Source organism: Rhinoraja longicauda, chromosome 24, assembly GCF_053455715.1.
Source record: "Rhinoraja longicauda isolate Sanriku21f chromosome 24, sRhiLon1.1, whole genome shotgun sequence".
Classification (NCBI taxonomy): Eukaryota; Metazoa; Chordata; class Chondrichthyes; order Rajiformes; family Arhynchobatidae; genus Rhinoraja; species Rhinoraja longicauda.
Genome location: NC_135976.1, coordinates 31,725,694 through 31,737,713, shown reverse-complemented (window position 1 = coordinate 31,737,713; position 12,020 = coordinate 31,725,694). Strand labels below are relative to the sequence as shown.

The 12,020-nt window shown below is 47.6% G+C and overlaps 1 protein-coding gene across 1 annotated transcript in view; it reads left to right on the top strand.

Moving 5' to 3' along the window:
- Positions 1–520: 520 nt before the first annotated feature.
- The window catches only part of LOC144605578 (uncharacterized), a 55,433-nt gene continuing 43,933 nt past the window's right edge, over positions 521–12,020 (top strand). Inside the window, exon 1 of the mRNA XM_078421007.1 lies at positions 521–864. Within this exon, the coding sequence (XP_078277133.1) occupies positions 832–864 (33 nt within the window). The 5' untranslated portion in view covers positions 521–831. The remainder of the gene's footprint in view (positions 865–12,020) is intronic.

Genomic DNA, 12,020 nt, shown 5'->3' with positions numbered 1-12,020 from the left:
GGGATGGATGGATGGATGCGAACAGCGAAACCGGCAGGACAATGGAACTGGCAGGGCTGGGCTCATAATGGGCACTGTCTCGGGTCTGTAACGAGTACTGAACCAGGTCAGTAATGTCAGTAACGGGCACTGTCCCGGGTCAGTAACGGGCACTGACCTGGGTCAGTAATGGCCACTGTCCCGGGTCAGTAATGTCAGTAACGGGCACTGTCTCGGGTCTGTAACGAGTACTGAACCAAGTCAGTAAGGTCAGTAACGGGCACTGTCCCGGGTCAGTAATGTCAGTAACGGGCACTGTCTCGGGTCAGTAATGGGCACTGTCCCAGGTCAGTTGTGGCCACTGTCCCGGGTCAGTAACGAGCACTATCCCGGGTCAGTTATGGACACCGACCCGGGTCAGTAACGGGCACTGTCCGGCAGTGGGTGATGGATCACTGTAAGCGCTCAGGTCGCTGTCAGTCTGAGTGGGAGCCGAGCCGAGCCGAGCCCGGCTGCTGGGAAATCACATGGGTCGTGGCTGGGGTTGCGAAATGCACCAAATTCGTCGGGAGTGTGTGTGAGAGAGAGAGAGAGAGTGAGAGTGTGTTAGTCAGTCAGTCAGTGTGTGTGAGACAGTGGGTTAGTTAGTCAGTGGGTTAGTTAGTCAGTGTGTTAGTTAGTCAGTGTGTGTGTGTGTGTGAGTGGGTTAGTTAGTCAGTCAGTCTGTGTGTGAGAGGCTCGTTCAAGCGCAGGTATTCCCCGAAGCCCTATGCAGATCCCAGTCTTGTTCCAACTGCCCCTCATAAGGCCACGGTACCCGGACACACGAATTACCCCCGACATCTGCTCCTTATGAAGAAACAGGCGACACGCTGTAAACGCAAGGTGAGTTTCAACCACTCTGCCCTAACTAACTAACTCTCTCTCTCCTCTCTCTTCTGGCAAAGCTTTTTCTCTTTATTATTTGTGTTTAATGCCACAAAGAAGGTTTCATTTTGCAGCGTGCGTTTGAGAAAATAGGCAGCTGTTGTGGATTAGCTGATTTGATACAATTTGCACAACTAATCAGCCCTGTTTTGACTCTACTTTCGCTTTCTGTGTAACTGCGAGTTGTATGTGTTACTGTGCTGAGCTCGCACAGAAGGTTTCAGCGGTCACGTTGAATTATTCTCTCGTTTCTTTACCTCTACGGTCCTTTTAAAAAAAAAATGTTGCTTCTTCCTGGTCGGTAGCCCACCACCCTTCCCCTCCCATCTCTCCTGGCAAGTACCAGCTCCCGAGGCAATAGGTTCAGGCTGGAATCTCTCTCTCTCTCTCCCACTCGACTCGCTGAACAGTTCATTAAAATGCAACACAACGCGCTCGCACCGCGCCTCAAACGAAGGGGAGGAGGAGGAGGGGGAATTTGTTGTGTTGGGAAGGAACTGCAGATGCTGGTTTACACCGAAGATGAGACACGCAATGCCGGAGTAACTCAGCGGGCCAGGCAGCGTCTTTGGAGAAAAGGAATAGTGTGACATTTCAGGTCGAAAGACCGATCTGCCCATCAGACCAAAAGTACAGAAGTGTAAACATTCACACCTCCAGATTCAGGGACAGTTTCTCTTCCCAGCTGTATAAGAAAATAACTGCAGATGCTGGTACAAATCGAAGGTATTTATTCACAAAAATGCTGGAGTAACTCAGCAGGTCAGGCAGCATCTCAGGAGAGAAGGAATGGGTGACGATTCGGGTCGAGACCCTTCTTCAGACTGATGTCAGGGGGGGGGCGGGGGTTGCTTGATAACAGCTTCCCAGGTGTTATCAGGCAACTGAACCATCCCACCACCAACTAGAGAGCGGTCCTGAACTACTGTCTACCTCATTGTTGACCCTGGGTCTAATCTTGATCGGCTTTACGTTGCACTAAACGTTATTCCCTTGTCGTGTATCTGCACACTGGTAAATGGGTCGATTGTGATCATGTATTGTCTTTCTGCTGAATGGTTGGTAGGCGACAAAGACTTTCATCGTGCCTCGGTACACGTGACAATAAACTAAAGTGAAGTGAACTGAGCTTCAGACTGAGAGTCGGGGGGAGAGGGAAACTAGAGGTATATGAAAAGGTATAGAAAATGTAGTACAGAATGCTGGAGTAACTCAGCGGGTCAGGCAGCATCTCCGGAGAGAAGGAATGGGTGACGTTTCGGGTCGAGACCCTTCTTCGGACTGATGTCAGGGGAGGAGAAGGGTCTCGACCCAAAACGTCACCCATTCCTTCTCTCTTGAGATGCTGCCTGACCCGCTGAGTTACTCCAGCATTTTGTGATACCTTCGATTTGTACCAGCATCTGCAGTTATTTTCCTATTGAAAAGGTAGCATGGTGCAGCAGGCATGAATGGCCGCCCCCCCCCATATCCAAGGACTATTGGGGTCTCGTTGCAGATGCTTCTCGCAGTGAGATCTTCGAGATGAAACATTAAAACAAGTCCCTCTGCGCGCCCTCGGGTATAAATGTAAAATCCGATGACATTCTCAAAGAAAGCAAGTTGTGTGGGAAAATAACTGCAGATGCTGGTACAAATCGAAGGTTTCACAAAATGCTGGAGTAACTCAGCGGGTCAGGCAGCATCTCTAGAGAGAAGGAATGGGTGACATTTCGGGTCGAGACCCTTCTTTTGAAGAAGGAATGGGTGACTTCTGAAGAAGGGTCTCGACCAGAAACGTCACCCATTCCTTCTCTCCAGAGATGCTGCTTGACCCGCTGAGTTACTCCAGCATTTTGTGATGCCCTCAAAGAAAGCAAACTCATTGCTAGCATTTATTTCAAGGGGGGCTTGTATACAAAAACAGGGACGTAATGCTGAGGCTCCGTAAGGTCAGCTGGTCAGCCGCATTTGGAATATTGTGACCTCGGGTGCTGTCTGTGTGGAGTTTGCCTGTTCTCCCTGCGACCTCGTGGGTTTCCTCCGGGTGCTCCAGTTGCCTTCCCACGTCGCAAAGACTCACGGGTTTGCTGGTTAATCGGCCTCTGTAAATTGCCCCTCCTGTGTAGGGAGTGGATGTGAGAGTGGGATAACGTCAAACTAGTGTGAACGGCTGACCGATTGTCGGCATGGACTCGGTGGGCCGAAGGGCCTCTGTTTCCATGCTGCATCTTCGAATCAATTTAGTCAAGAATAGTCATAGTGTTAAGTGGGTTCAGAGCACTGAGTATAGAAGTTGGGAGATCATGTTGCAGTTGTACATGACGTTGGTGAGGCCACATTTAAAATATTGTGTTGTACAAAATCATGAGAGGAATAGATTGAGTAGACGCACAGAGTCATTTGCCTACAGTATGGAAATCAAGAACCAGAGGACATAGATTTAAGATAAGGGGGGAAAGATTTAACAGGAACCCGAGAATTAACGTTTTCACGCAAAGTGCGGTAGATGTATGGAACAAGGTGCCAGAGGAGGTAGTTGAGGCGTGTACTATCACAACGTTTTAGAAATATTTAGACAGGTACATGGATAGGATAGGTTTAGAGGGATATGGGCCAAATGCAGGCAGGTGGGACTGGTGCAGATGGGACATGTTGGCCAACATTGGCAAGTTGGGCCGCAGGGGCTGTTTCCACGCTGTAAGACTCTATGACTCTAATTGAAGTAAACTTTGTAGGTAAACTTGAAGTAGGCTTTAAGACAATTCCTTTTTTCTCCCACTAATAGTGAGCTTAGAAGGCTTCGGAAGTTTGTCATGTCCCCTACAACTCTCACCAACTTCTACAGATGCACCCATAGAAAGCATTTTATCAGGATGCATCTCAGCTTGGTTTGGGAACAGCTGCATCCAGAAAAACAATCCAATAATTTGCAGCAAATTTTGGACGTAGCCCAGACCATCGCACAAACCAACCTCCCTTCCATTGACTCCATTGATATCTCACGCTGCCTCGGCAAGGCCAGCAGCATAATCAAGGACGAGTCGCACCCTGGCCATTCCCTCTTCTCCCCTCTCCCATCGGGCAAAAGAAAACCCACACCTCCAGATTCGGGGACAGATTCTTCCCGGCTGTTATCAGGCAACTGAACCATCCCACCACAACCAGAGAGCGGTCCTGAACTACTATCTACCTCATTGGTGACCCTCCGACTATCCTTGATTGGACTTTGCCGGCTCTACCTTGCACCACACGTTATTCCCTTGATCATGTATCTGTACACTGTCAACGGCTCGATTGTAATCATGTGTTGTCTTTCCGCCGACTGGTTAGCACACAACGAAAGCTTTCCACTCTCAGTCGGTGCGCATGACAATAAACTGAACTGTGGTAGGAGGCAAAGTGTACACGAATGGCTGAGATCCTTGAAGGACTAATGCAACCTGACTAAAAGTCTGAATATCATGGGCATTGCAGTGATTTTCCACGGTGCAAATATAGTATCTACTTTACATAGAAACATAGAAACATAGAAAATAGGTGCAGGAGTAGCCCATTCAATATGATTATGGCTGATCATCCAACTCAGTATCCCGTACCTGCCTTCTCTCCATACCCCCTGATCCCTTTAGCCACAAGGGCCACATCTAACTCCCTCTTAAATATAGCCAATGAACTGGCCAAACATGTTCCTATTGATTCTCATTTGAGGAGAAAGATATGTACAGATGGACGTGGGGATTTACCCAGCGAGATGCTGAGATGGAAAGTACCTTACCAACATTAGAAACAGATTTAAGATTAACGGAAAGGACACTCGAGATAAACACAGAATTTGTTGAGTGGATACAGGCCTTTGGTTCAACATCTCTTAAAGGTTTACCCTCCATGTGAATTATTTCTTATCTTTTTTTTAATCTAACCATATTTTTATCCTTTGTAAACATATCAGGAATTTGTCTAGGAAGGAATTGCAGACGCTGGTTTAAATCGAAGGTAGACACAAAATGCTGGAGTAACTCAGCGGGACAGGCAGCATCTCTGGAGAGGAGGAATGGGTCGAATCTGAGGAAGAATCACGACCCAAAACATCACCCATTCCTTCTCTCCAGAGATGCTACCCTGTCCCACAGAGTCACTCCAACATTTTGTGTCTACCTTCAAGAATTTGTCTCATTTAGTCGAACCACTCCATGTGATTCTAACCTTTAATGTCAAGTGAGTAGAGTTGCTGCCTCACAGCGCCAGAGACCCGGGTTCGATCCTGACTGCAGATGCTGGCTGTACGGAGTTTGTACGTTCTCCCTGTGACATGCGTGGGTTTCCCCCGGGTGCTCCGGTTTCCTCCCACACTCCAAAGACGTGCAGGTTTGTCGGTCAATACGCTTTGGTAAAATTGTAAATAGTCCCCAGCGTGTCGGATAGTGCTAGTGTACGGGGTGATCGCTGGTCGGCGTGGACTCGGTGGGCCAAGCGGCTTGTTTCTGTGCTGTATCGCTGAAGTCTAGAGTGGGGTAAGAACTCTAAACTAGACGCTGGTTAAAATAAAGGTGGATAGTTTTTATTTAAAAAATACAGTAGGCCTAATGACCTTCCCCTGCACTGTTCTATCATGTGTCCTATCATGCCATGATCTCGAATCCTAGCAGGTGTGGCTCATAGAACATACTTTGGTTTGCAGGAAATTACCAGGATAATCCACACAAGCAAGACTTTGCAGGCTTGATATAGAACGGATGCCAAATTTGCACAGAAACCGACACGCAGATCGTGGCAGGAGTAAACCAACAGGCTCCCAAGCCTGCCCCGCCATGCGATATCATCTTGGCAGGCTTGCCAGGGACTTTCACTGTGTCAAATTTGGTGGCGCGGTGGTAGAGTTGCTGCCTCACAGTGCCAGAGACCCGGGTTAAATCCTGACTACAATAGACAATAGGTGCAGGAGGAGGCCATTCGGCCCTTCGTCCATTCAATGTGATCATGGCTGATCATTCTCAATCAGTACCCCGTTCCTGCCTTCTCCTCATACCCCCTGATTCCGCTATCCTTAAGAGCTCTATCTAGCTCCCTATTGAATGCATTCAGAGAATTGGCCTCCACTGCCTTCTGAGGCAGAGAATTCTACAGATTTACAACTCCCTGACTGAAAAAGTTTTTCCTCATCTCAGTTCTAAATGGCCTACCTCTTATTCTTAAACTGTGGCCCCTTGTTCTGGACTCCCCCAACATTGGGAACATGTTTCCTGCCTCTAACGTGTCCAACCACTTAATAATCATACATTTCGATAAGATCCCCTCTCGTCCTTCTAAATTCCAGTGTGTACAAGCCTAGTCGCTCCAGTCTTTCAACATATGACAGTCCCGCCATTCCGGGAATTAACCTAGTAAACCTACGCTGCACGCCCTCAATAGCAAGAATATCCTTCCTCAAATTTGGAGACCAAAACTGCACACAGTACTCCAGGTGCGGTCTCACTAGGGCCCTGTACAACTGCAGAAGGACTTCTTTGCTCCTATACTCAACTCCTCTTGTTATGAAGGCCAACATTCCATTGGCTTTCTTCACTGCCTGCTTTACCTGCATGCTTCCTTTCAGTCACTGATGCACTAGGACACCCAGATCTCGTTGTACGTCCCCTTTTCCTAACTTGACACCATTCAGATAATACTCTGCCTTCCTATTCCTACCACCAAAGTGGATAACCTCACACTTATCCACATTAAACTGCATCTGCCATGCATCCGCCCATTCACACAACCTGTCCAATTCACCCTGCAACCTCGTAGCATCTTCCTCGGGTGCTACGGGTGCTGTCCGTGCGGAGTTTGTATGTTCTCCCCATGACCCACGTGGGTTTTCTCCGGGTGCTCCGGTTTCCTCCCACACTCCAAAGATGTAGAGGTTTGTAGGTTAATTGAATGAATGAATGAATAAGTTTATTGGCCAAGTATGTACCTATACGAGGAATGTGCCTCGGTGCTCCGCTCGCAAGTAACATGAACACACAGCATACAGTTAATTGGCTTCGGTAAAATTGTAAACGGTGCCTGCTGTATGTGGGATGGTGCTCGTGAACAGGGTGATTGATAGGTCGGCGTGGACTCGTTGTTTCCACGGCGGTTTCCACGCTGTATCTCTACACCAAAATTAAACTAATCAGTGGTCACATCTTTCACATAAATCATTCCTAAACATGCCTTAACCCGAGTTACATCTCACTGGCAAACATCTTTGAAATACGTTTGTGTGGGGACATCAAACAAGACAATTTTGGTGCAATTCATCTCAGAGTCCTCAGATTGACGGGACTTGCTGCCAAGGAGGCAAGTACAATAGTGGTGTTTGAGAGGCTTTTAGATCGGCGCATGAATATGTGGGGAATGGAGGGATGTGGATCATGTACAGGTGGATGATTATTAGTTTGAGATGCATCATTGTGGGGAAAAAGGGCCTATTCCTGTGCTATGTGTAGGAAGGAACTGCAGGTGCTGGTTTATACTGAAGATAGACACAAAAATGCTGGGGTAACTCAGCGGGACAGGCAGCATCTCCGGAGAGAAGGAATGGGTGATGTTTTGGGTCGAGACCCTTCTTCAGACTGATCATTGCAAGTTTATTGCAAGGTCCATTCCTTCTCCCCAGAGATGTTGCCTGTCCCGCTGAGTTACTCCAGCATTTTGTGTCGGTACCTGTGTCTATGTTAAAACATTCTACGTGCTAGTGATTAGCAAGAGGGTTTTTCGCTTAATCTCAGTACGCGTGGCGATAGGAAACTAATATCAAAACCAATAGCAGATTGCCATGGAAGGCTTTCCATTCTGATGCTGATGTCTTGCACACAGCATCTGAACTATCAGTGCACAGGGTATCTTTGCTGCCGATTCATAGCAACCTCATCTATCTGCTTGCTATGATAGAATATAACTTGCAATATAGAACAGTATATCGCAGTGTATTTGTGCTGAACATGATGCCAGTTAAACCTCACCGACACACCCCCCCCTCTTGTTTCCCCCACCCCCCTTCCCCACCTATTTTTCTCCACAAATAAAGAAACCTGGGAAGTACAGTCGTCTTCATCGCCTGTACTCTCCCGGCCATAGTAAGGGGTAGACTACGCCATCTCTCAAAGTCAGCCTTCATTTGGCTAACTTGAGGCGTACAATTAGCTTCAAACAGAGATGTAAAAGGGCGGGTAATGCGTATTCCCAGATATACAAAACCATAAGGGAAAAGGCAAGGATTCCTGTTGGATTTGTAGGGCTGGGTTGATGGGAAAGCATTCACTTTTTTGGAGGTTTAGTTTATAGCCAGAGAAGGTTCCAAACTGACCTAACGAGGACACAATTGCAGGGAGGCTAGCTGCAGGGTCGCCCACATAAAGAAGGAGGTCATCGGCATATAGAGACACACGATGTTTCATGTTTCCTCTCCTAATGCCCTGAAGTATTGTGGTTGATCTAAGTGCAATAGAAAGAGGCTCAATTGCAATCGCAAAAAGAAGCGGAGGCAGTGGGCAGCCTTGGCGAGTGCCCCCGTGTTAATGGGAAATACTCAGACCGCCAATAATTTGTCTGTTTACATGCTAAAGGTGAGTGATATAATAGCTTGACCCAGGCTGCAAATGTTTTGCCAAGTCCAAACCTCTCCAAGACTCTAAAACAAATATGGCCACTCCACTCGATCAAACTGTATCTCTAAATAAATAAAAATAAATAAACGCCTTCTCCGCGTCCAAAGAAATAACAGCCTCCAGACGTGGAGAAGCACTGGGCGAATAAACCACACTGGCCAGTCGACGGATATTAGAAAAGGAATGACAATTTTTAATGAAACCTGCTTGATCTTCTGAGATTATTTGGGGAACTTGGCGTTCTAAACGGCGAGCCAGCGCCTTAGCCAAAATCTTTACATCTACATTCAAAAGTGAGATAGGGCGATATGATCCACATTGAGTGGGAGCTTTATCTTTTTTGAGAAGAAGTGAAATAGATGCCTGTGAAAGGATAGGGGATAAGGAACCATTTTCCAAAGATTCTTGAAACATTTCTAAAAGAACTGGTGTGAGCTTATCCTTAAATTTCTTATAAAATTCTAATGTGTAGCCGTCAGGGCCCGGGATCTTACCACTCTACATCGCCATAATGGCATTATTAATCTCTTCCTGCCCAAGAGCCTGATCTAGACCTAGTTTATCTTTTATCTCAGCTTATTTTTTATCTTATCTTAGTTTATCCATTTATTTTAGCTTAGTTTAACTTATCTTAGTTTAGTTTAGCTGATTTTAGCTTGGCTTAGTTTAGAGATATACAGTGCAAACAGGCCCTTAGTCGCATTGAGACCACGCACACACATCCACGCGTGCGCACACATGCACGTACACAAGGGCACAGACAAAGTCAGGACAAAACCAACTTCCTCCTTGGAGAGTGGTCCCGATTGACCCCATTGGACTCCTTCAAACTATTTCTAATCGGACTTTACCGGACTTTATCTTGCACTGGGCGTTACTCCCTTTATCCTGTATCTGTGGACGGCTTGATTGTAATCATGTACAGGAACAAAAAAACTGCAGATGCTGGTTTAAATCGAAGGTAGACACAAAATGCTGGAGTAACTCAGCAGGTCAGGCAGCATCTCAGCACCTAAGGGTCTCGACCCGAAACGTCACCCATTCCTTCTCTCCCGAGATGCTGCCTGACCTGCTGAGTTACTCCAGCATTTTGTGTCTACCTTGTAATCGTGTGTTATCTTTTCACTGACTGAATAGCATGCACCAAAAATGCTTTAAACTGTGCCTCGGTACATGCGACAGTAATAAACTAAACGAAATAATTCTCTGTGCCAGCCTATTGTTCACCTGTTCTATGGCTGCCATGCAACGAGTTACTTATAAATTTGGCTCTTATCCCAGTGTTGGTAATCACTCCCGTGTTAAGCCACCCAACGTTCTAACTCGTATGTGCAAAATTCATTTTGACATGTGTAAGGTCAATTGAATACTTCGTAAGAAACAGCTCATGAAATGGATGTTACTAACAATGGAAACTTTATGCAACTTCTGCCATGAAGTGCATAAGTGCAGAATCTAAGCATATTTCTTTGCTTTGGACTTTAGAGAGCGGCACGGTGGCGCAGCGGTAGAGTAGCTGCCTTACAGCGTCGGAGACCCGGGTTCGATCTTCACTACGGGTGCTGTCTGTACGGAGTTTGTACGTTCTCCCCGTGACCCCGCGGGTTTTCTCCGAGATCTTTGGTTTCCTCCCACACTCCAAAGACGTACAGGTTTGTAGTTTAATTGTCTTGTTATAATTGTAAAATTGGCCCTAGTGTGCGGGGATCGCTGGTCGGTGCGGGCTCGGTGAGCTGAAGAGCCTGCTTCCGCGTTGTATCTCTAAACTAAACTTAGATACACCATGGAAACAGGTCCTTCGGCCCACCAGGTGTATGATCACCCCATACACTAGCACTATCCTACGCACTAAGGGCCATTTACAAGTCACAGAAGCCAATTAACCTACAAACCTGCACGTCTTTGGAGTTATGGGAGGAAACCCACGTGGTCACTGGGAGAACGTACAAACTCTGTTGGGGCATTCTGAGAGGGCTTCTTTATTACTCGTGGGTGGGTTTGTGGAACGAGCAGCCAGAGAAGGTGACTGAGGCAGGTTGATAAAGCATTCAAAAGATACTTGGACAGGTACATGGATAGGAAAGGTTTAGAGGGATATGGGCCAAATGGGTCTAGCTTAGATGGGGAACCTTGCTCGGCATGGACGAATTAGGCCGAAGGGCCTGTTTGCACGCTGTATGTCTCTATGACCGTCTGCAGGAGGGAGTGCATGGCCTGGACGGGGAGTGGGCCGCTGGAGGCCCTGCAGCAGCCTGGGGCTCGGCTGGACCGGGCACCGCTCCAAGAGGCCGAGCTCGTGGACCGCACGCGGCCTACAGTGGTGGAGGACACCAGGGCTACGCTTGGCCAGGCCGACCCTGCAATGTCGCCATGACAACGGGCCTTCATGGTCAGGCCAAGATCCCTGCACTTACAACTGGGACTTGGAAATGGCGCCTGTTGGCAAGGTTACTCGACAGGGGAGACCGAAGTCAGGAAGAGCCGTAGTGGTGGGTGACTCCATCGTCCGAGGGATGGACAGAAGATTCTGTGGCAGCAGGAGGGACTTGAGGATGGTCTGTTGCCTCCCTGGTGCCAGGGTTCAGCACATCACGGACCGGCTTCAGAAAATCCTAGTGAGGGAAGGCGATCAACCTGAAGTCGTTGTGCACGTGGGCACGAATGACGTCGGGCGGAAGAGGAAGGAGGTGCGACAGCGGGAGTTTAGAGAGTTAGGAAAAAGACTGAGAAGTAGGACGTCGAAGGTGGTTATCTCTGGACTGCTACCGGTACCTCGTGCTGGTGAGGCCAGGAACAGAGAGATAGAGGGTATGAATTTATGGCTGAGGGGCTGGTGCAGAGAGCAGGGATTTAGATTTCTGGACCACTGGGATCTCTTCTGGGCTAGGGGTGACTTGTACAAAAGGGATGGGTTACATCTTAACAGCAGGGGGACAAACATTCTGGCAGGCAGGTTTGCTAGTGCGACACCTGTGGCTTTAAACTAAGTAGTGGGGGGGAGGGGTTAACAAATTGGGAATATGAAGATGAGGTAAAAGGGAATACAGGAGATATTGCAGAAGACTCTCGGAAGAATGGGAATAGAAGTTCTAGAGGGGAAAAGAGATTAAGGGCAGGGCCATTTGTGACCAATGTGAGAGGGGAGGTAAATACAGAAGTTAAAGTGTTGTACTTAAATGCGCGTAGTATAAAAAATAAAGTGGATGAGCTTGAGGCTCAGTTAGTCATGGGCAAGTATGATGTTGTAGGGATCACTGAGACATGGCTACAAGAGGACCAGGGCTGGGAACTGAATATTCAGGGGTACACAACGTATAGAAAAGACAGACAGGTGGGCAGAGGGGGTGGGGTTGCTCTGCTGGTAAGGAATGATATTCATTCCCTTGCAAGGGGTGACATAGAATCAGGAGATGTTGAATCAGTATGGATAGAAATGAGGAATTGTAAGGGTAAAAAGACCCTAATGGGAGTTATCTATAGGCCCCCAAACAGTAGCCTCGA